The sequence below is a fragment of the Protopterus annectens genome, chromosome 2.part0 (genome assembly GCF_019279795.1).
Source record: "Protopterus annectens isolate FY-2018-M chromosome 2.part0, PAN1.0, whole genome shotgun sequence".
NCBI lineage: Eukaryota > Metazoa > Chordata > Ceratodontiformes > Protopteridae > Protopterus > Protopterus annectens.
In genome coordinates, this window is record NC_056728.1 from 1235854265 (window position 1) to 1235880283 (window position 26019).

At 39.1% G+C, this 26019-nt stretch overlaps 1 protein-coding gene across 2 annotated transcripts in view; it reads right to left on the bottom strand.

Annotated features, from left to right (window-relative positions):
- CORIN (corin, serine peptidase) overlaps window positions 1–26019 on the bottom strand; it is a 1415152-nt gene that overhangs the window by 549454 nt on the left and 839679 nt on the right. For both annotated transcript variants that reach the window (XM_044061411.1, XM_044061410.1), the window contains exon 8: window positions 4485–4595. In XM_044061411.1, coding sequence (XP_043917346.1) covers window positions 4485–4595 — 111 coding nt within the window. The remainder of the gene's footprint in view (window positions 1–4484; window positions 4596–26019) is intronic.

Below are 26019 nucleotides of genomic sequence, written 5' to 3' on the forward strand. Positions count from 1 at the left end.
TTAGTTATGTTAGGAACCTGGGTGGGAATTCCCAGATATGCTCAGAATTAGTCCAAAATGACAAAAAATACACTGAGCCCACAGACATTGCCAACATCCTAGCTGACAGGTTCAGCGCAAACTCCCCCCCCTTCCCCACCAAAAGGGCAAATATCTATCCCAGCAGAGTGCTGTCCCCCTGACATCTCAGATGCTCAGGTAAGAGCCACCCTCTCCAAAGCAAAAAACACAGCATCAATGGGACCAGACAGTGTCCCGGGCTGCGTCCTACATGAACTCCAAGAAGAACTAAACTCAAACATAAAACTACTGTTCAATCTCAGCCTTACTACAGGATATGTACCCAAAGAGTGGCGTACAGCAACAGTGGTCCCTCTCCACAAAGGTGGTGCCTCAACAGATCCTGGAAACTATCGCCCCATAAGCCTGACTAGCTTGGTCTGCAAAGCTATGGAAAGGATCATCATGGACCTCATAAATAAAGATATTGGGGACCTACAGACACTGGATCCTACCCAGTTCGGCTTTGTTAAGGGCATATCCTGCCACTTAAACCTGGTTGATTTCTTTGAAACAGTCACCAAGGCCATTGATGAGGGGAAGGTGGTCCACACAGCCTACCTGGACCTTGCAAAAGCCTTCGATACAATACCCCACTCAGGCATTATAGATAAGCTCACCAGCTTAAATATAAACCCCTATGTCACTAGATGGGTTGCAAACTGGCTCAAGGACAGAACCCATATGGTTAGAATTGCTGGAGCCATGTCAGACTCCAAACCAGTTACAAGTGGCGTCCCACAAGGCTCAGTCCTGGGACCTCTCTTGTTCGGTATATATTTCTCGGAGGTACAGGCTAACACGGAAGGACTGTGGCTGACCAAGTTCGCAGATGACTGCAAACTATGCGCCATAATCGACTCTCCAGCTGACACAAGCATCCTACAAACGGGCCTCATAGAAACAGACAACTGGTGCCAGAGCCATGGCCTCAAGCTAAATGCCAAAAAGCGTATAGTCATCCCCTTTGGCAAAAACAAAGTGCCCACAAATTACCACATAGGTGGTAATCCATTAAGTATGGAAGAAGTAATTAGGGACCTGGGGACCCAAGTTGATAGCAATCTCTCATTTGACAGCCACGTGGCCAAAGTGGTTAGAAAAACATTTTATATAGCCCACCTAATCATGAAGGGATTCACATCTAGATCAGGGGAGGTCATCGTGCCTCTTTACTCATCCCTCATCAGGCCCATAACTGAGTACAATTCCCCTTTTGGGATGTACCTTACCAGACACCTGCAGCAACTGGAAAGGCCCCAAAAGTACCTCACCAAGAGGATCAAAGGGCTCAAACAGATGCCTTATGCTGCCCGGTTAAAGAAACTCCAGCTCTACTCAGTGGCATACCGCCTGCTCAGAGGCGATCTGTGCCTGACATATAAAGCCATGTCCAACCCGGAATTAATGGACATGCTGCACCTCAGAAAATCCAAATCCAATCGAGCTACGCGCTCGAGAGACTTGAACCTCAGCACTGAAATAAATAGGACATGCTGGAGGGACAGATTCATAACCCAGAGGCTCCCTTCACTCTGGAATAAAATCCCAGTCCAGGTTAGGCAGAGACCCTCATTGACTCTCTTCAAGAGGAATCTTGATGAGTGGATGGGAGATAGTAGGTTTACCCCGGGTATCACTTCTGTGTCACTGTTAGACAGAGGCACAGTATACTAACCTCGAAAAAGGGCATAGCAAAATTCATTTAAAATGGGTGGCGAAAGCCAAACACACTCTGGCTAGGCTTATAAATGCCCTAGCCTAGTATGAACCTATGAACCTATGAACCTATATACATATATATATATATATATATATATATATATATATATATATATATATATATATATATATTTATATATATATCTCAGACTTAGTTACAGAGCTGTAGTCTTCTTCTGTTGTGGACTTCAGTGAGTTATAGGAATTACATAAACAGCCTCTTCATAGGCCCTTTTACAACAGAATCTACTGTTTTGTAATGACAATACAGAAACATTTCTTTCCCATTACACTGATTACCACATCCCCTAAAAGAAAAATGGGCTCTACAAACTACAAACTACAATAAGTATTTTTTTCTACATAAAATGTGATCTATAAATTAGCCAGCATGTCCCTCAGTCATTTAAAAATGAAATCAGACTTTAGGTACAGAATAAAATGATATCTGGTAAATCACAGGGATAGTATTTATTTATTTAAATTTGATGACTGGGGAAGTCCACAATAATTGCGAGTTACATTTCACATGTTGCAAAAGGACATAGTTCATACAGCTAATTAAACATTTACAGATAAGCTCCATGATATTTGCAATTGGCTTGTCACAATGTTACAAAAATGAAAAGACATAATTCAATACAGAAATTTCAACATTTACATAAAGTGAATATTTTTGTTATAAACTCAATTGTAGGTTTAACATTTCAAATTATATAGCTACTAGCCATTAGTAGGTTAGGAAAATATTATGCGTGGAGAGGGTAATAGTATAATTGAAATTAGAGAGTATAGTACAATAGATACTAGAGAGAAAATTAGTTTTTGTTAGGGGAGGGATTGTTTTGGGTGGGATGAAGTAATAGTAGAGGTAGTTGGATGAGTCAGTGCAAGGTGGAATGAGGGGGGGTTTAAGTTGGAGCGTGGCAAGGGCATTGCCATTTGGAAGAAAGATGAGAGAGGACCTGAGATTTAAAATTTGTATGGTTAGGTAGGTTGCATAGGTGTGTGGGGAGAGAGTTCCTCTGTTAACTAAGGAGTGGGACAGTAGTAGATGGCCAGGAGGTCATGCAGGTTTGTGGACCTGAAGGAGATTTTGGTTTTTGGATCTGAGTGAGCGGTTGGGAATGTAAGGTTTTAAGGAAGTAGCAAGAACTGGGCAGTTGGCAGGTTTAAAGATGAGCTTGTGGGCAATGGTGAGTTGTGGGTAACTGAGGTAGTTGGGTAGTTTAAGCCAGCTGAGGGTGAGGAGGGAGTGGCAGTGGTGGGATGAGTTTTTGAATTGGTTGCAAATTTGGAGATCTTGTGGTAGCAGGATTCAAGTTTGGACTGAAGGCCAAGACAGAGATTGGTGAAAAGAGGGGCACCATACATAAGGAGGGGAGTAGGAAGGTGGATGCAAGAGTTTGACAGGTAGATGGGCTTAGGAAGCGGTAGTGCCTGTAGAGGAGACCTAACATTTGGTGGGTTTTCTTGATTGGGGAGAGGATGTGGGTGTCAAATTTTAGTTCTTCTTCAATAATGATACCAAGAAACCTGGTGTTGGGAAATATTTCAAGGAGGGTGTTGTTTTGGCTCTGTATGGTTAATGTGGATTTGTCAATGGAGTTTTTGGTAGGGGAAAAAAACATTAGTTTGGTTTTATTTGCATTTAATGCTAGGTGGTTAGACTGCATCCAGGTTTCTGTTTTGGAGAAGGCTAGTTGGGTTTTTGCTAGGAGCTTGGAGGGGGAGAAGGCTGAGCAGATGATTGTTGAGTCATCTGCATATTGGATGATAGACGAGTCTGGGATGGATTGGTGAAAGTTGTTAATGAATAGGTTGAAGAAAAGAAGGCCAAGAGCAGAACCTTGTGGGACACCTGAGGGTGTGGGAAGGAAGAGGGAGGTTGAAGTTTTCCTTTGGATAGCTTGGTGGTTGGACAAGTAGCTGGAAAACCAGGCAATGGGGGTGGGAGAGAGGTGTAGGGTGGAGAGTTGGGATATAAGTAGGGTGTGTGAGATGGTGTCAAAGGCATTTGACAAATCTAGGAATAGTGTGGTATATTATAAAAAAAGATGAGTTGAAAAGCAAATCACAAATTTAATTCATTATTTCCGAAGTCATTCTGCTGCAAAATAAAATTTTTAACACAAATACTCTTTAAGCTTGTTTACAGCACAAAGTAATATTTGCTCTTTATCCATATGTGTCATCAAACTGAAGTCTGAATGTATTTTGGAATCTGGATACTGGTTCAAAAGGGCAAACTTCACACCTCACAGCCATGTGAAATCAGGCAACATACATTTCTCAAATACCTTTAAAGAAAGTCTCTCTTAAGCTGTATTATTTGAGGCATTAAAATTATATTCATAATCATAAAACAAGATAAATGTACCAAACAATCACTTTGCATGATACAGTTATTTGTCTTATTTCTTAGCATTTATCATGGGATTCATTATTGTCTTGTCAATATACTATAACTCTGCCTTAACATAACACTCTGTTACTTTAACAGTCCATATTATGAACTATTTAGAGGCTTCAGATATGTTTTTTATGATTCTTGCAGTTGCTGACTTGAAAACAAGCAGTAGTTTTAGGAATGGAAGCATCTATAACAAAGAAATTACTGATGATACATCACAGAATAGAGTCATGTATAATGTTAACCACACACATGCATATACACGTAAAAAGCATACAAGGCAACTTACAGCAGTTGGTTTCATCTGAACTGTCCACACAGTCGTGGTCACCATCACAGACCCAGTTTATTGATATGCATCGACCATCCCCACACCTGTGCTCATGCTCTGCTGTGCAGTCTGCAGAATCAGAATAAAAAAGTTTATAAATTATTCATTCACTACAAGGTCTGTCAACCTTTTTATTTTTTAACACACTTTAATCCATTTTTTATAAGATAATCTGAGCAAACAGGTGAATTAAAATTTAGCAAAATGGCTGACAGAAAATACAAAGCTCCACTTGTTTCATAATTTTAAAAATAGCAATCAAACTGCTCTAAGTTAGAACTCATATCAGAGACTGTGAGAATGAAATAACCATTTGCATATGCTTGCAGGGACATTTTTTATTAAATGTTCACTGTTTCCAATAGTTACTCTTAAGTAAATTCAGAAATGATCCATATATTGTTACTGTATATTTGTATTTTTTAAAATGTTAGATAACCATAATTATTTCCTCTAAATGTTTGTCTTTTTTCTTTGTGTACTGATTGACTGTTGCTTAATTTTACAGTTCATCTGTAATTGTTTTATTTATGGTCCATGGACAACCATTTTAATTAACTTTGTCTAATGAAAAAGCAAACATATGACATAAGTGCACAGCTATTATTTCAACTGGTTTTCAGTGCAAAGGGTTTGACATATTTCAGGTAAATACTTCTTTCTGTTATGTAATGCATGCGCATTGTTTGTCTGCCATCTTTCTTCTGCCTCTGCTGATGTATAAAACTGTGGTGTGTAGACACACGTGCAATGTTAATTTTGAGCTACAACCATAGTGCAGTTGTGATCCTTAGCCTCATTTTTATTATCTTTGGAAATGCCATTACATTTTTCAGCTGAGACTTCCATACCATTCACGTTGATATCTTGACGAACTGCTGCTGTGTGCTAACCTTTCCTTGGTTATTCTTGGCATGCATAATGTAAGGTTAAACTGGAATGGTTTCATGCATATTTTGACTGAGACTGCAGCTGAATACCATAGAATGCCTAGCTGCTCACAGTTATCACAACCTGCACTAAATCAGTATTATGTACAGTGTTGTTAATCCATTTTGGGATCTTGTGTAATTTGCATTGAAAAGAAAAACTAAATGAAATCAGAAAATGGTCAGTTTCTCACTGTGGTACTTCTGAACACTGACCTGCAAGCCCTTGAACATAATTTTAGTTCACTGATTTTAGTCCACATTGCATCGGTATCTTAATGAACTGTATAGATAAAACTACTAGAATCTATACTTTAGAAGATGCAGATGAAATACAATGTTCAATTGATTTTCTGTAAATGTACAGTTTATCTATGTGTATGTAGCCCTCTTCTGAAAGTTGCATTTTTCTCTTTATCTATTTTTATCAGGTGCTTTTGTTAAGTATTTGCTGACTCATTTATTTTCTGTTCAAGGACATTGTTTCAGAGTCTCTCAAGTCATCAGCACACAGCAATAAAAAGTGTAGGGAAAAGCCAAAACAGTTGAAAACTGAAGGACATTTATCAAGTCCAATTACTTGTTTTACAAGTGTTAAGGGAAGAAAAGTTAAGCAGAACCAAATGTCTCCACCTTCCTAGTTAAGCTCTGCATAAAATCAAAAGACATGACCTACTACCCAAGTATGCTGTACTACCTGCTTTCTTTTTTTCATTTTATCCCTGTGTACTGCAGTCTTAACCACTGATTATAATTAAGACATTTTATTTTGGTTTCTTTTGTACAACCAGATTTTACCACAAAAGGAGTGACCAACAATACAGAAAATAAAGTAACGTATGCTAAAGAAAGTCTGCCTTAGGTAAAAGAAAAAGTAAACAAAATGGTGCACAGTGTTTTAGATGCAGAGTATAGTTCTCCACAAATAGTACAGTTATGGATTGCTGGCTGATACATCTGAGCTATTCATCTCACTAACTGTGTAAACATTAACTGATGATACAGTCGAAACCTAGAAGGCAAACTTGACTCTTTATACTCCATTCAGCTGTATTATGTGTGGCTTAAATTTGCTCCTCTAACCTACCCCAATTTCCACCCCCCACATACTCCACATTTATAGATCCAGTAATTCAACCTCTAAACCCGCCAACACAATACAAATGCAGAAAAACTAAACCTTTCATCTAACCAAATCAAGTAGCTGTTAGCCTTGCAACAGCATAACCTTTGAAAATACTCTTAATGATACTCAGTCCCCCTCTACCATCCAAATCTCTGAACAGCAAATCGAACCATTCCCCAAATCCATATCATTCATTCCAATAACCCCAATCTTCTGTAAAACTTAACACTCCTCCTCAACTCAAAACTCCTATTACATCACATCTTCCCTCCTCCCTTAACTAAACACTCCCTATCCTGTAACTTCCACATATTACAGCAGGTATTTAGCTACTTCTTTCCCAGCACCACTCTTAACAACACTTCCTTTACTACCCAGCTTGCATATATCATCTACCATTAAAGCCTCCTCATGCATCATTCATTCTACTCACATTCTTGCTCTTCCACCCTTACCTTTCTTCAGCATTGTCTTCTCTTCTGTTATGCACTAGCCTCTACAATTCTAATCCATGTTCTATCCTTGTCTACCAATAACTCCACATTTTCCTCCATCTGCTCCCTATCCATTCTCAGCTATTCTTCATGCAGCTACAGTTCCTATAATAAATGCTTTATTGGTTCATTACTACACATCTAGCATACTCTTCCTCATATCTTGCCACCATATTCTGACATACATCACAAGCCTGTTTCTGCTTCTGCTTTAACAGCATTCACCTTGCTGACCCACGGTACATCTTATCACCACTATTGTAACAACAACCTTCTTTTCTATACTCCACCTGCACACAACATACATAGCTTCTCATAACACCACCCTACATCACACAAACATTCTATACTTTAAAAGCAAATGCCTAAATGAAACACTCCTAGCCTACAGGTCAACTTACAATATACACTAAATAAGTGATTCCGTCTAAAGTACCATCCCTCATTGATGCAAAAATTAAGTGGTGAGGTACATCTAAAACCCATCCTAAACCAAGAACTAAGCAGTGCAACTATATCAGCAAAGGTAGATGGCATAATATGTCCTTAAACTCCTCAAATTTCTCTCTAGTCTCTTAGAAGTATCTGCAAAAAAATAAAATAAAATAAAATAAAAAAGTAAAAAAAAATCCAGAAGTTCATGCCTGGTTAGTCCACCCAATCACCTTTACATTATGATGGCTAAAAGAAGAAATAAAAGATGAGAAAATTCTTCCCCAGACTACGGCATACTTAGAATAGACACAGAAAATAAAAAAACAGGAGGAATATCCATCTTATTCAGGATATTCAGGATACACTCTTGTAGATAATTGTATGTTTAACATATTGGATTCAACTACACATAGTGTTTCTTATTTATCTTTTTCTTACTTTACAAACTTTTTCATATTCCCTCTATCTAATCACTTCCCAAGCCCTTTGTCTGACCCTAATCTGTGGACACTTGCACACATGTCATCCATAATGCTGAAGCTTTCAGTATATCCAAACGTTTTGATATTAAAATCCCAAATCCACATTACCTCTACATACTCATTGAAGTTCCCAGCACAAGATAAGTGTTCGTGACAACATTTTTCTGCCTTTCATTCTGCCCTGCCACTGAACCCAATGAATGGATGTTTCAGAAGAGTGTATATATATATATATATATATATATATATATATATATATATATATATATATATATATATATATATATATATATATATATATATGTATATATATATATATATATATATATAGGTTCATAGGTTCATACTAAGCTATTAGCCCTAGGGCATTTATAAGCCTAGCTCGAGTGTGTGTGGCTTTCGCCACCCCTTGGAATGAGAATACTATGCCCATTTAGGGTTTAGTTTACTGTGCCTCTGTCTAGTAGTGACACAGAAGTGACCCCCGGGTAAACCTACGATCTCCCATCCACTCGTCAAGATTTCTCTTGAAGAGAGTCAGTGAGGGACTCTGCCTAACATGGACTGGGATTCTGTTCCAGAGTGTAGGGAGCCTCTGGGTTATGAATCTGTCCCTCCAGCATGTCCTATTTATTTCTGTGTTGAGGTTCAAATCTCTCGCTCTCATGGATCTGGTGGATTTGGATTTTCTGAGGTGGAGCATGTCCATTAATTCCGGATTGGACATGACCTTGTACGTCAGACATAGATCACCTCTGAGTAGGCGGTATGCGACTGAATAGAGCTGGAGTTTCTTCAGCCGGGCAGCATATGACATATATTTGAGACCCTTGATCCTCTTGGTGAGGTACTTTTGGGGTCTTTCTAACTGCTGCAGGTGTCGGGTAAGGTACATCCCAAATGGGGCAGTGTACTCAATTATGGGCCTGATAAGGGAAGAGTACAGGGGCACAATGACCTCTCTTGATCTAGATGTGAATCCTTTCATGATAAGGTGGGTAATATAGAAGGTCTTCCTAACCACCTTGGCAACGTGAGTGTCAAATGAGAGGTTACTGTCAACTTGGGTCCCTAGGTCCCTGATTACTTCTTCCATATTTAATGGATTACCACCTATGTGGTAATTTGTGGGTACTTTGTTTTTCCCAAAGGGTATGACTATACATTTTTTGGCGTTCAGTTTAAGACCATGGCTCTGGCACCAGTTATCCATTTCTATGAGGCCTTTGTGAAGGATGCTTGTGTCCGCTGGAGTATCAATTATGGCGCCCAGTTTGCAGTCATCTGCAAACTTTGTTAGCCACAATCCTCCTATGTTTGCTTGCACCTCGGAAAAATAAATGCTGAACAAGAGGGGTCCCAGGACCGAGCCCTGTGGGACACCGCTTGTGACTGGCTTAGAGTCTGACATGGCTCCAGCAATTCTGACCTTGTGGGTTCTGTCCTTGAGCCAGTTTGCAACACATCTTATGACATATGGGTTTACATTTAAGCTGGTGAGCTTGTCTATGATGCCCGAGTGAGGTATTGTGTCAAAGGCTTTTGCAAGATCAAGGTAGGCTGTGTGAACTGCCTTACCCTCATCAATGGCCTTAGTGACTGTTTCAAAAAAGTTGACCAGGTTCAAAAGGCAGGATCTGCCCTTGACAAAGCCGAATTGGGTAGGATCCAGTGTCTGGTGGTCCCCAATGTCTTTGTTTATGAGTTCCATAATGATCCTCTCCATAGCTTTGCAGACCAGGCTCGTCAAGCTTATGGGGCAGTAATTTCCAGGGTCCGTAGAAGCACCTCCTTTGTGGAGTGGGACCACTGTAGTTGTACGCCATTCTTTGGGTACGTATACTGTATTAAGGCTAAGATTAAACAGCAGCCTTATGTGCGGGTTTAGTTCCTCTTGGAGTTCATGTAGCACGCAACCTGGGATACCGTCTGGTCCCATTGATGCTGTGTTTTTAGCTTTGGAGAGGGCGGCTCTCACCTGGGCATCTGAGATGTCAGGGAGGCTACACTCTGCTGGGATAGATATTTCTCCTTTTGGGGGGGGGGAGAAATTTGCACTGAACCTGTCTGCCAGTATGTTGGCAATGTCTGTGGGTTCAGTGTATTTTTTGTCATTTTGGACTAACTCTGAGCATATCTGGGAGTTTCCACCCAGGTTTCTAACATAACTAAAGAAGGCCTTGTGATTGTCTTTAGTGTCTTTTGCGATTTTTCTCTCAAAGTTGGCCTTGGATGATTTTATGAGTGATCATAGTTTTTTGCTAGTACTGATCAGAGATGCCTTCCTTTTTGGAGATTTTGCTCTGTCATGTAGTAGCTTCCTCCTCCTGTTGTAAAGCTTGTTTATGGCTAGGGTCCACCAGACAGGACACCTGCCTTTGGGGGAATGGGTCTTGGTTTTATTTGGGATTGCATGATCCATGCATTCTTGAAGGTGTCCATAGAAAGCGTTTATAAAGGATTCAGCGGTGTGGGCTGTGGTTTTCACTGGCCCAGAGGCCTTGAAGGATACCACTTCAGTCTTAAGAAGTGTGAAGTCAGCTTTTGAGAAATTCTTCACTGTGGTCTTTTGTGCTGGGGATGGGGGCAGGATGTGGATTTCCAGTGAGATTAATTTATGGTCTGATCTCACAAATGAGGGTATACTTCCAGTGTGGAGCATTGTGTCCCCATGTTTGTGATGATCAGGTCTAGTATATTATCTCCTCTTGTGGGAGTGGTGACTAGTTGTTCCATCGCATTTGAGTTTATGAATTCTAGGAACCTTTGGGCTAGGGTGTTGGGGCTTGAGTAATGCTCCCAGTCTATGTTTGGGTAGTTGAAGTCTCCCAATATGATGGTATTTGGAGAGACATTCATACTCTCCAGTGTCTTCAGGAAGGCTGAGTGGGGTTCCTGAGTTTGAGAGGGTGGTCTGTAGCATGCTACAAACTGTAGGGCAGTTTTGCCTATGGTTAGTTGCACCTGGATGGTCTCCGATGCTTCGTGCATTGCCACTAACCTGGAGGTGTGGGAATCTTTGATGAATATGGATACTTCCCCTCCATTTGTGGTTCAGTCCAAGTTTTGAGGCCGAAAAGCATAATATGAGGTATAACCTGGTAGTGCTGGGGTGCTCTCAGGAGCCTTGAACCAGGTTTCAGTCACTGCACAGACATTGATGTTCTCCATACTGAGGAGGGCTTCGAGAGCATGCATCTTGAGGTTTAGACTTCTGGCGTTGAGCAGCATTACCCTTAGTTTTTTTCCACTTGTGTTTTCTAGGGAGGTGGGTTTGTCTTTTGAGCCTTGCCTAAAAAAGGCACTATGGGGGTGGCAAGAGCCTTGGCCAATATCTGGAAGCCCAGGGGTGACAGGTGCAAGCCGTCCCTTGTGAAGCAGCGTGGCTTGTCAAGCATGTCATCTCAAGCAGACAGACATTGGATCCCCTTAGAATGACACCAGTAATTGAGCCAGTTGTTAAAGCTGATCATTTTGTCTTTGTACTGTGGCATCATTCTTGGTGAGGGTAAGATGCTGCTCAGGGTCAGGGTCATACCGGCCTGGGCTACATAATCAGAGAGCTCCTCTATGTCTCTTTTCATGTAGTCCAGGGAGGTACGTCTCAGGTCATTCACACCGGCATGGACAATGACTGAGTCATATTTGTACTTGCCTTGGAGTGACCTGAGTGCTTGTGTTATGTGGCGGATTCTAGCGCCCGACAGGCAGCTTACTGTAAACTTTTCCTTGTTCAGTCTGGTGAGCGGGATGTTAGTGTGTCTGACTATGGAGTCACCTTTGACAAGTGTATCACTCATGTTGTTTGGCCTTAAGGGCTGTGACTGTCTGGCACACTGACTTTGTGAACTATGTGTTGCATGTGCTGTGTTTTGAGGTAGTGGTTGCTTGGATGTCTGCTTTGGAGGCCTCTGTTGCTTTGGTAGATTTTTAATTAGAGCCTCTGAGTATGTTTTTGTGTGTTTATGTGTTTGGTTTGCAGTTGTGATAGGTCTATGTGAGACTGGGTTTGTGGTGAGTGTGGTTACCTTCTCCTCCTGACTGGTTTTGCCAGTACTGAATTGAGAGAGCTCAGCCTCCAGTTTGGCTATATAGTTGCATCTCTCACATATATTTGTATTTGTTGGGAGGAGGAGAGGGTTGTCTGTGTACATGAGGCAGTTGTAACATTGCCTCAAGATTCCCAGATTCACCAGCTGAACTGGAGAGGACGCCAGTAATTGACCCTTCGACATGCTAGAATAGTGTAAGGGATTGCTGTGTAACTGAGTCAGAAAGGACCTATAGGGTAATGGGTATTCAAGGGGATTGTAGGTGGATGTAGTGCTTTCTTTTTGTTTAAGAGTGCTTTACCTGTGTATAAATGCTTTAGGAGCAAGTGCTGGGCTTTTTAGATAGAGAATAGACTGTTTAGATTGAAAGTAGAGCAGTTCTAAGGGAAAAACTGAAGAGCAGACTTTGCGGAGCCAGAAATAGTTTAAACTAGATTAACCGGCACTGCCCGATGCTGCGCTATGGGCAACTTTGCGCTAAATTGCGCAAAACTTTTAAGCAGGGAACTTCAAAGAGCTAGAAATGGCCCAAAACGACCAATTACTGCAAGATTCTTGTGCTGAGGTCACTCCTTCAGGGACAGATAGGCTGCTCAAGGCTCCCCACTCCCACTGGTGAGCAAAGAAACTTCCTTCTATCCAAGTAAGGTAATGGGCAACACAGGAACTATCCCAAAGTCCAGAATAAAGCAAAGCCTGTATAGGGGGCTATTCTAGTCAGGAAAGGCGGGAAACAAGGATTTTTTTTTTTTTTTTTTTTTCAAGAAGGCAACAGGAAAATGCAGAAAAACAACAGTATATTAAATGCACAGGCTAGCACACTTGAGTGGGCAGCCTCAACAGTTAAATTAAACAAACAAGCTTTAACTTAAGTGCAGGTAATAAAAAACACTAAATACAGTTAAATTAGCAGTTTAACTTCGTTTTCGGCAAGAAAGGAAAGACGCACAGGTAGAAACAGCAAAAATATACTTATATCTTGAAAGTAGTCACTTTTTTCGATTCTCTGCTGCTAGGACCACTCTGCAGGACCACGAGGAGCTGCTGCTGAGTAGTATAAGTGAAAAAAACTCTCACAGGTGGATTTTTAAGCAGGGAACTTCAAAGAGCTAGAAATGGCCAAAAACGACCATATACTACAATACTTTTGTGCTGAGGTCACTCCTTCAGGGCAGATAGGCTGCTCAAGGCTCCCCACTCTCACTGGTGAGCAAAGAAACTTCCTTCTATCCAAATAAGGTAATGGGCAACACAGGAACTATCCCAAAGTCCAGAATACAGCAAAGCCTGTATAGGGGACTATTCTAGTCAGGAAAGGTGGGAAACAAGGATATATATATATATATATTTTTTTTTTCAAAAAGGCAACAGGAAAATGCAGAAAAACAACAGTGTATTAAATGCACAGGCTAGCACACTTGAGTGGGCAGCCTCAACAGTTAAATTAAACAAACAAGCATTAACTTAAGTGCAGGTAATAAAAAACACTAAATACAGTTAAATTAGCAGTTTAACTTCGTTTTCGGCAAGAAAGGAAGGTCGCACAGGTAGAAACAGCAAAAATATACTTATATCTTGAAAGTAGTCGCTTTTTTCAATATATATATATATATATATATATATATATATATATATATATATATACACGGGATCCGGACACATGCTCGACTAGCATATGTCCGAATCACAAAACATCAAACACACATACACAAAAGCGCTTAACATCGACAACCGCTTCTGTGTATGTGTGCCTGTTTCATAGATCGGACAACAGTGCGGGTAAGGGAAAATTCCCTTTTCCCCACTGTAGTGCGATCTTGGAGTGAGAATAATAAAGTAGGGGGGGTGGGGGATGCAGGGGGGCTTTTCCCCCCTGCAGAAATGTAGATTTTTTTTTTGAACTACACATACACGGAAGCACTTTTCGATGTTAAGCACTTTCGTGTATGTGTGTTCGATGTTTTGTGATTTGGACATATGCTAGTCGAGCCTGTGTCCTAGACCCATATACACATATACACACACACACACACACACACACACACACACACACACACACACACATATATATATATATATATAGAGAGAGAGAGAGAGAGAGAGAGAGAGAGATAGATAGATAGATATTGATATAGAGATAGATAGATACATATCTCAAGGATCATATATTTTCCTTCTTGCAGAAATTTTAGTCAGATTAGATGTTTGATGCAATTACATTTTTTTTTATATTTCTGGATGTGATCATGTCTTTAATGAAAAGCTGCCCAGTTCATGAATTCTTCACCAGGAAGAATATTCTTGTTATTTTTGACACAGAAGATTGTCTCATTCATATTGTTAAAAATATGTGTTCATTAGTAAGAAAGAGCTTTAGACTGGTTGGATAAAGTAAAATAACTTTTATGTTTTTAGAGCCTTCATCAATTAAAATTAAAGAATAAATCAACGGAAAAAAGTCCGGGTGACCGGACCTTTTTCCATTGTATATTCTCAATGGGCACGCTGGTTGGCCTGGCCAATCAGCTTGCTCGTTTTACGATGTTACCGGCCAGTCGTATAATATTCATTATTTAATTCTCAAATTAAACCACTAATTGCTGTAAGGAAGCAACAAATTCTAGATATTCATTGTTATGCTATTTAAATGTGAAGAAGTGCAGCTATTACGTCTATGAAGAGACCTGACTGCACTGCTGTAATTCTGAGATTTCTTCATAAAAATATGCCTTCTTCTTTCTCTCACTTGCTCCCCACCTTCTTCTTCTTCTTCTCTCTCTCTTTCTCTACACATATATATATATATATATATATATATATATATATATATATATATATAAATATATACATTTACACACAAATAAAGCAATTCCAAAAATAAACAGGGGAGTTAAAAACTGCAATCTCTAGTGCAAAAATAACTGTGTACTATCATAACAATTTGTATGATATTCTGTTACTCTGTATTAGATCTGTTTTTGAGGTGTATATATATATATATATATATATATATATATATATATATATATATATATATACTGTCTTCAGATGCAGAACTAAAATAATCCAAACTATAACAAGGACCATTAATTGCATGGGGAGGCAAATCTTCCTGCACCCAGTTTTTAGGAGGGTGTGCCCCAATATCTTCCTTAAATATTTCCATTCCAAGGTCAGGTGACATTGGGACAGGATGAAGAATTTGAATTCTGCACACCACATATTTTCCTTTTCTTTGAAGCAGTGTGATTGTGCAGTTTGAATGCTAAATGACGGACTGTGGTGCAAAGGGTTATGACATACAAAACTGTACTCAAAAGTACTTCCTATTTTATGCAGAATATATCAATGATTACTAAAGAATCTTTTCAAGCTATTGTCAGGAATATTCACATATCTAGACTTGGGCACACTTTACCAATCACTGTTCTTTGGTCAGGTCATAATAAACTACTGAGAGTAAGATCCTTAGATTTATACACCTAGGCAATACAAATGAACATAAATCAAAGTTACCTCCCATGACAGTTAGGGCCATGGACCTGACCTGACCTTTTAACTGTTGCATGACAGATACTGCCTCCTGCTGGCAAGTACATTGCCCCTACAATCAGATGCTGCTCTCATGCCTACCAGACCCCACCTCTTAGCTTTTTGTGAAACACTCTTTGGAAACCTGCACCTGCCTCTTGGAACTCTCTTCCAAAAGAAACGATTTACCTAGACAATATCTTTCTTTTTAAGGCCAAGCTGAGGTAACACCTGACACAACAATATAAATGTGCTTGTTTTACAGGTAAAGGATAAAACTAATCATGCTGATCTCTGATAATCCTTATAGGTTGATAGGTTCATAGGTAGGTACTAGGCTATTGGCCCTAGGGCCTATATAAACCTAGAAAAAAAGGTACCCTGGCTTTCGCCACGCAAGAGAATTATTTTCCTGTGCCCCTGTCGAGCAGAGCCACAGAAGTGATCCCCGGGGTGAATTTCCTATTTCCCATACAATCATCAAGATTTTTCTTGAAGAGTGCTAATGAGGAGCTCTGTTTGACATAGATAGGTAGTCTGTTCAAGAGTATGGGAAGTCTCTGGGACAGGACTCTATCCCTCCAGCATGTTCTGTTTATTGTGGTGACAAGGTTTAGGTCCCTACAGCATGTAGCTTGGAGGGATTGGGATTTCTTTAAGTGGAGCATGTCCAACAGCTCTGGGTTTGACATAGCTTTGTATGTTAGGCAGAGATCACCTCTGAGAAGGTGATATGCGATGCAATAAAGCTGGAGTTTTTTTAGACGGTCTGCATAGGGCATCTTTTTGAGGCCAGTAATCTTCTTTGTGAGGTATTTCTGTGGCCTTTCCAGCTGTTGTAGATGTCTTGTGAGGCACATACCAAAAGGGGCATTGTACTCTATAATGTGTCTAATAAGTGATGAGTAGAGGGGAACAATGACCTCTTTTTTTCTGGATGAGAAACCTTTTGTGATGAGGTGTGCCACATAGAAGGATTTCCTGACCACTGTGGCGATGTGATTATCAAAGGAGAGACTACTGTCCACCTGTGTCCCAAGGTCTCTTGTCACACTTTCGGTGTTAAGCAGACTACCACCTATGTGGTAGTTCATGGGTACAGAGTTTTTACCAAAGGGGATGACAATGCACTTTTTGGCATTGAGCTTCAGGCCATGGCTTTGACACCAGGCATCTGTCTCAGTGAGGCCCTTTTGTAGGATGTCCACATCATTAGGAGTTTTGATTATGGCTCCTAGTTTGCAATCATCTGCAAACTTCATTAGCCAAAGACCTTCTGTGTTAGTCTGTACTTCAGAGAAGTAGATACCAAACAGGAGAGGACCCAGGACTGAACCCTGTGGTACTCCACTTGCCACTGGTCTGAAGTCAGATTTGGAGTCTGCTACTTTCACAGTGTGAATTCTGTCCATGAGCCAACTGGCAACCCATCTTGTGACATAGGGATTTATACCTAGTTTAGTGAGTTTATCTATAAATCCAGAGTGGGAGATGGTGTTGAAAGCCTTGGCGAGATCTAGATAGGCTGTGTGAACCACCTTACCCTCATCTATGGCTTTGGTGACTACTTCAAAGAAGTCTATCAGGTTTAGGAGACATGATCTGCCTTTTACAAACCAGAACTGGGTGGGGTCCAGAGTTTGGAGATTACCAATGTCTTTGTTTATGAGTTCCATGATGATACATTCTATGACCAGGCTCATCAGGCTAATGGGGTGGTAGTTCCCGGGGTCCATCGTGGCTCCCCCTTTGTGGAGTGGGATAACCGTCGTGGTGTGCCATTCAGTGGGCACAAAGCCTGAGGTGAGGCTATGATTGAAAATGGTACTTAGGTGGGATGCCAGTCCGTTATGTAGTTCTTGTAGAACTCAGCCTGGGATATTGTCAGGTCCCATGGATGCTGTGTTCTTGGTTTTGGGGAGTGTGTTTTTTACCTGTGCAGCCGTGATTACAGGAACTTTGCATTCTTCCAGTATAGAGATGGGCCCTCTAGGGGGTTAGAGGGGGGGTAAAGTTAGCAGTGAACCTATCTGCCAGAATGTTGGCAATATCAGTTGGTTCTGTGTATTTAGTGCCATTTTGCTGTAACTCAGAGCAGATCTGAGTGTTACCATTGAGATTCTTGACATAGCTATAGAATACTTTGTGGTTGTCTTTAGAGTCAGTGGCAATTTTATTTTCATAACTAGCTTTCGAGGATTTTATGAGGGATCTCAGCTTCTTACTGAGGCTGACCAAGGAATTCCTCCACTAATGGGATTTTACTCTTTTTTGCAACAGTTTCTTTCTTCTGTTGTAGAGTTTGTTTATGGCAGAGGACCACCAGATTGGCTTCCTTTTTTTGGAGGATAGCATCTTGGTTCTGTTAGGGACAGCATGATCCATGCACTCATGTAAGTGCTTATAAAGTGCATTTTTGTGGGATTCAGCAGTCGTACCTCTATTGCATGGGTGCCACGAAGTTTGCCACTTCTGTCTTAAGAAGTGTGAAGTTGGCTTTGGAGAAGTTTTTTATGGTGGTTTCCCTAATGGGGGGTGGGATGTGGATGTCTAGGGTGATTAGCTTGTTGTCGGATCTGACCAACGAGGAATTGACTTCTGGTGTGGAACACCGGTTGCCCATGCTGGTAATGACCAGTTCTAGGATATTGCTTCCCCTGGTGGGGGTGTGAATAAGTTGATCCAAGGCATTGGAATTTATGAATTCCAGAAAACGTTGAGGAAAAGAGTTGGTACATGAGTAGTTTTCCCAGTTAATGGTGGGGTAGTTGAAATCGCCCATTATTAGGGTGTTGGGTTGTACCCTAATATTTTCCAGTGTATCAAGAAATGAGGAGTGGGAATCCTGGGGCATGGTGGGGGATCTGTAGCAAGCTACAATTTGGATTGCAGTCTTGCCCAAAGTTATTTGCACTTGGATAATCTCGGATGCATTATACTGTGCAACTAGCCTGAAGGTGTGGATATCCTTAATGAATATGGACATGCCTCCACCTTTAGTGCTTCGGTCCGGGTTAGGTGGCCGAAAGGTGTGATATGAATTATAGCCTGGTAATGCAGGGCTGCTCTCTGGAGCTTTAAACCAGGTCTCTGTCACTGCACAGATGTCGATGTTCTCCATTTTAAGGAGTGCCTTGAGTGAGTGCATTTTGAGGTTTAGACTTCTAGCATTGAGTAGCATTACCCTCAGAATTTGCTTGCTTGTACCTGTTACGGTCGTGAATTTGTCATTTGAACCTTGCCTAAAAAAGGCACTTTAGTGGTTGTTATGCCTTATGGGCTGTGGTTGAGTGACACACTAAGTTTGTGGGCTATGTGTCATTTGGGTTGTGTTGGGGGGGGGTGAAGTTTGCTTGCGTTTCTGCTTTAGAGGTCCCTGTTGCTTGGGCAGGTTTTTATTGAGAGCCTCCATGAATGTAGGTGTGAGTTTCGTGTTTCTATGTGTGTGTTTTGGTGGTGTAGGTTTTGAGGGACTATGTGATGAGTGTGGTGTGGTGCATGTGCTTACCTTCTCCTCTTGACTGTTATATAAATGCATCTCTCACAGGTTGTAGTGTTGGGTGGTAGCAGGAGAAGGTTGTCTGTGTACATGAGGCACTTGCTGCATTTCCCCAAGATGCCCAGATTCATCAGGTAGACTGGAGAAAACACCGGGAGCTGACCCTTAGACATGCCTGGATAGGTGCTTATTTATTAAGTACTAAAAACCTGTATCCTGACACCTGTATTGGATCAGTGCTTGAAATGTTATACCTATATACATATGGCACACATTTTCTTCCTTTATTTGTTTGGTACCTTGTATATATGGTAACTACAATGAAATCTGTGTTTGTAATTTTACTTCTGCTGCTCAGCTTTGCATTTTGTAACCTCTGCTGCTTTTGTGTAACTCTTGTATTCTTGTGTTATTGCTTTTTAGGCCCAGGTAATGGCTGGAGAGAGTCTTTTACCAGCCTACCTACACAGCAAACAAAATAAATAAATAAAAATGATAATTGAGAGTCCATGCCTCTCAACTGTACAGATTGTTACAGAATGTCCAGATTTTTGCCTTATATTTTTGGTCTGTTTTTCATAAAATTGTGTTTTTTCTAGCAATTTAGTGGTAAATCACTAAATATCGAAGTTAGAAAATAATGACATTGATTTTCAGACTTTATTCCCTTCAGACAATTCATGCTAATGCTAAACCTGTTATTCTATCAGGTTTCTGTTTTTAAGAGCAATATTTAAAAATTGTCTCTATTTTTGGGCCTTTGCCAGATCTGGCTTTGTCCAGATTACTTGCTCTAAGAGGTTGAGAGGTATGATGGTAAAATGTTAAGTTTTCAGACTATATTTCTTATATTTCACTTTTTATCTGAATTTATTCTGCACATATTCATGCTGTCTTCCAATGTTCAGCACTTTATAACTGTGAATGTACAGGAGAGCTATATTACTTATTATCAACAGAGCAGAAGCCAGTAGCTAGTCTATTTGTACTTGGTTTTGTAGTTTGGGTATCTAGAACATTAAACACTAATTTTCCTTCTAATAGCATTCTATCTTGTAGCAATTACGTGATAGACAAAGCAGGACCATAAAGAGAGAAGGTAAACAATTATAATTATAGCAGGCGTGGATTGGATTTATGAAAGGCTTGCACAAGTACACAAGTATAAAAGGGATTTTGCCTTGTGCAAGGCACTTTATGACAACTTGTGATGCACTGATGGAGAAACAGATCACAGGTAAATGCATTGACATGAGTGTCTCCTGCTGCTGCTGTTTACTGTGGAGGGGCTAATCACCAAATGTGATGTGCAGCCCATCTGATATGCTGATGATGGAAGCAATGGTGGGGTCATCCACAATACAACAATTAGTGAAACATGCACAACACACAATCATGTGCAATGGGGGTGGAAGGGGTCAGTGACAAAAATGTACAGGACAGGAGGCAGGCACAGTCATGCTATTAGCATAGTGGTCTGCCACTCACTTCCATCTTGGTTATGGTATTACACCCAGAGTGTCTCTGTGTCTGCACTTGCATATAACATGATGTACTCTCAGTACAGCTTTCAACATGCAAATGAGATGGTTTAGCTACACTGATCCTAACTCACTCAGTTTTGTAAGGCATAGTCTTCTAAAGAAAGGAGGGTGGCCATACTTCTTTGCATAGCAATTGTCACATTTCCTTAGGAAGACTTAATTACTTGCATTATGGCACTTAGTCTTAATTATGCAGAATGGCTGGTACAGATGAGTCCATGTAGAAGAGAGTTTCACAGTGCCTAGGTGGATTTATTTTAAAGTTTTTAGCCTGTGCTACATGCAACAATTATCGGCAATTCAGAAATATATAATAATAATAGTTTCTAATTCACCAGCAGGTACTTTTCAAATGACTGAACAAAGCCAACCGCGGATAAATCCTGACATATCTACAAACAGTGGAGGATTATTGCTATTATACAATGACATTATTTAGGAAAGAAATTCTTAGCTTTTTTAAATAATGTCTTTGTACAGTACTTCAATCTTCTTCTGTGTTGTCTTCTATAGAGTCATATATTGTGCATGCCTATGAGACATGTATTCCCACGCTTGCACAGTACATCAGTGCAGTGAAGGAGAAACAATGGAGAAAAGAGAACCTCCATTGCTAGTTTTTGTTTTACTGTTTTAAAAAAAATGGACAACACAGAAATACAAGGGTAATAAGGTGTGTTTCTTTTTCTTTAGTTTTGCAGAATCTACCTGATTTTTCTCATATTTTACTTTGTTCCCAAGCATGTGCCAATACAAAGTCTGGACGTTCAATGGTACTTCACGTTCTTCTACTGGTATATGCTTAATTTACTACAGGCATGCTGTTTGGGCTGTCCAATCAGTGAGATTATTTTTGAATAACAATGAGCCTTTACTGTATAACTGGTAATAGACGTGCGAGCCCAAGGTCACTAGTAACCAAAATAAAGTAGTACACTATAACTTCCTCTCTTCCTCTCTTACAAAGATATTGTGATATTACCATATACATTTATTATCAAACTCAGTATAAAAAGACAGAAACACAGTAAGAAACAGTTTAACGCTTTCGGCCTTTAACTGGTAAGGACTTCATCAGAGCTTATGTTAAATAAGTTAAATGAATTTTTTCATGAAACATTATTGGATTTTGATTTTTTTGTCCTCCAGTGATATTCATTTTTTTATAGAATGTGGGTAAATTGTTTTGGAAAACAACTATATATTTTTTGAGGGGGAACCATATAAACAAATTAAAGGTGTGGCCATGTGGGGCAGCTTGTACCCCTGTGTCTGCCAACCTGGTAATGTTAAGTTGGGTAAAGGATGTCATATTCCCCTTTGATTATTTAATACACCGTATAGCTTATTTTAGATTCATGCCTTTTTTATTTTTGGTTATTGGTTGAATGGCATCTGACTTTCTGTCATGGATTTATCAGGAGAAAGTCTGTTTTATAATGGTTCACAAGAGCCTGTAGTGTCATTGGTGGAGATTAACTGAGTGCCTGATGACTCTTCACCAGAGATTATATTTATCTCAGCTGATGTACAATCTTTAGTAGTGGAAGTTTTGCATATTAATGGTGAATTGACCTATTTATGTGAGCTTTTTACTCAGTTTATTCATTGTTTGGGACAAAACGGCAACAATTTTTCCAACTGTAATCAGGTTGGAGGGAAGTCTGGATTACAGCAGAGACCTGGTGGTGTTTCTGCTATGGATTATGGCATTACACTAGATCCTAGTGTTCCTAATAAGCATTTAGGAAGTGATTTGGTGCAGAACAAGAAGGTGAAACCTGGTGGTAACAAATGGTCAACAACTAAACTTTCACATTCAATTTTTAAAGGTACTGTACATAACTTTACAGGTCGTCTTGGTGGCCACTCTAGTGGTAATGGAAAAGTCATGGTAGATTCTAAGTGGGATAATAGTGGTTGTGTATGTAACAGTTTAAATGGTCATAAAAATTCTATAATTACAGATAAAACTACTGCTGCTAATGATGCATTCACTTGAGAATACAATAACTTAAGTATTCACAGCAAAGGAGCAAATATAGTCAAGAAACCGACAACACAGCTTTCCACCTGCTTAAATCAGAGTTTTAATCCTGGTCAACATTTGGACAATAGTGCTGAGCATTGAGTCTATCTGACATTTGACATTTATGGTTCAATCATTTGAAAATAATTTGTACAAACTGCATAATTTACAAATTGTCAATGTTTATTTTAGGGAATGTCTAAGGATGTGTATTGTGCTGCAGGAATTATATTGCTTTAAATGCTCGAATGGGATGGACATTCACTTTTCCTTTTTATCTGAATTATGTAATATGTTCGAGTGGCATGGGTTTGAGCTCATTCAAACATTAATTCAAAACAATGATAAAAAAGTATCAGTGATATCATTCTTGAGATCAAGTGAGTTCAATGATAAAATTCAAAGGGATATATTGTTTTCAGCGAATGAAAAAAGATATGGTAATATTTTTCACCAGGTAGATAGACAAAATGATGCCAATAATAAGAGAAAGAGTGATAAGATCTAAGTGGGCCTCAAAAATATCATAATAAAACTGCTTATCCTATACCTGAAACAAAGAGACAATAATGGTCATCAGCCAGTGGGCTCAGGGAAAGTGACAACATCCCAGGGGGCTGGATATTGATTTTCAAATCAACCATAATGGTGCTGGGGATTTTAACCACACCGTTATGGGTGACCAAGTCAAAGATATGGCTGACCCTTTAGATTATCCTCCTTTATAGAGGTCTGAAAGGTTAGTCAACAGAAACCTCCAGAGTAGATCAGAACAGTTCCATCAGATATTCAACCCTTCATCCCATGAATAATAAAAGCCAAAATGACGAAGAAGGAAGGCAAAAGAGGTGTTTATTAAACAATAATAGCAACTTTTTTGGTAACAAACAGCTAAACATACAACATGATGGAATTTTGATATCCACCAAAGGATTCAATATATTCAACTATAATCATTTAGATATTACTTTTGAATTCTTTTCTTTGTTTGAGGAAGGGTCTTATTTTGTCTCAATTAGGTCTTTTGTTACACTAGATAAAATTGTGGAATTGATGTTATTTGTTTGAAAACTGCATTTAACATTACACTTTAAAAATTCAAATTCAACTCATAATTTTTGAAATTAAAGGGGTAAAGACAAAAATTATTATTAGTCCCATTACACACTTTACTATTCAAAGTTTTGAAAATGCTTCCATTAGAGACCTTTATAGTATTTATGAAAGATGTGTTAGTATTTGCAGTCACAATCTTAATAAGGAAGAGAAGGAATAGTTGGACCAGCTTAGACATGATAAATCTTTGAGAACAATAAATCTTGACAAGAGATGGAAGCAGGATAGTTATATTTGACAGTATAGATTATTGTACCCTGATGCTCAGCATACTACAGGATGAAAACACATATTCTCTGTTATCAAGAAATAAGGTAAATATTCCTTTTAAAAAGATTGATCTCTACATTAAAGAGAGCTCATTACAGGCTATTATCAACAAGACAACTCAGGATTTCCTTAGGAATCTCAACCCTTTGATTCAAACTATCTTCTGGATTCCTAAGTTGCACAAGGGCATCCTTAACCTCCCTTTTACACTAATTGTAGATGCACAAAATTCCTAAACATATCCTTTTGAAGTTTATGTGGATAGAGTTCTCAAACCTGTATATAGTTATGTTCCATACACTATAAAGGATTCTTGGGGGAGACGTAACAATGAGTTATGTCATTGTGATACATATTTTTTGATTATTGATGTAGTTGATCTCTTCTTATATATTCCCCCAATGAGGATAAAATATTTTTTCATGAAGCATTATTGGATTTTAATTCTTCAGTCCTGTAGTGGTATTAATTTTATTATGGACAGTGTGGAAATTGTTTTAGAAAAAATATATATCTTTTGACGGGGAACCGTATCGACAAATTAAAGGTGTGGCCATGAGGAACAGCCTATGATCCTGCGCTTTTCAATTTGGTAATGTTCAAAGGATCATGGGATCATAGGGAAAGAAATTTATATTCTCCTCTAATTATTTCACAAACTGTAAGGCTTATTTTAAATACTTGGACAACATCTTCCTCCTGTGAAATGAACCCTATGAGATGATTGATGGTTTTGTTGTGTACTTAAATTAAACTACTTATTTTCTTAAGTTTAGCCATCATATTAGTAATGAAGGTATTAATTTTTTGAATACATATATATGCTGGTATAAGAATTGTTTCACCTCTACCATTTACAGAAAGAAAGCCCAAATTCAATAATTCATACTTATATTACAATAGCTCCCATCCTTGTTATTTAAAGAAAGGACTGATAAAAGGGGCAGTTTATTCGTTTGGCACATAGGGTGAATAATGAAGACAGCTTTGTACTTGAGAGAAATAAAACTGGAAAAAATATTTTTGGAATGGACATATCACGAAGACTTAATGATCAATATTAGTGCTGAAATTAGTGAACTAATGGAAAGGACATTTAAATCCCTGTTAGCTAAAGGGCTTATTTTGGTGAATAATGAGAGTAATACAGGTTACGAGGGTGGTATAAAGAAAATAAATATCTGTGAGAATTTCAATAAACACTTGTGGTCCCTTATAATGTAATCATACTGCTCAACCTCTTAAAGCAAGAAATCTGGACAAAGCCGAAAATAAAAGTGGGACAAAGGCCCAAAAATAGGGACAGTTTTTAAATATTTATCTTACAAAATTAGAAAGTTGATAGAGTAACAAGTTTTGCATTAGCACAGATTTTCTGAAGGATATAAAGTCTGAAACGCAAATGTCTGTAATTATTTTCCAATTTCAATCTTTAATGATTTACCACTAATTTGTCAGAAATCCACACCTTTATGAAAAATGGACCAAAAATATGAGGCCAAAATCTGGACATTCTGCAAAAATCTGTAGAGTTGAGAGGTATGAAAAATATTGTACAAACAAGCTAGAAGATTTTTATGGCAAACAAAGAGGTTTTGGAACTGGTAGGACCAAAACCAAATTTCATATATAATACAAGGAGCAACTTGAAACAAATTATAGAAAGCAGCTGCAAGACCGAATTCATGGACCATGATAAAGGTACCCTAAGATGTAGAGTGTGTGCTCAATGTATGTATATTCTTCTTGTGGATAGTTTAGTTATAGAGAGTAATTATACCAAGACAGTCACTTTAAAGAAGGGCAGCAAACATTGTCATGATATCATGAGTGGAACTATAAACAATGCATTGTATATACATAGCATTTCATGTAAAACATTTGTTAAGTTCTTATTTTATATATTAGAAACTGTTTCCCCTGACTAGAGGGATGTGGGAAAATAAATTAGAATGCAAAGAGTTAATTTGGCAAATATGATTAGAT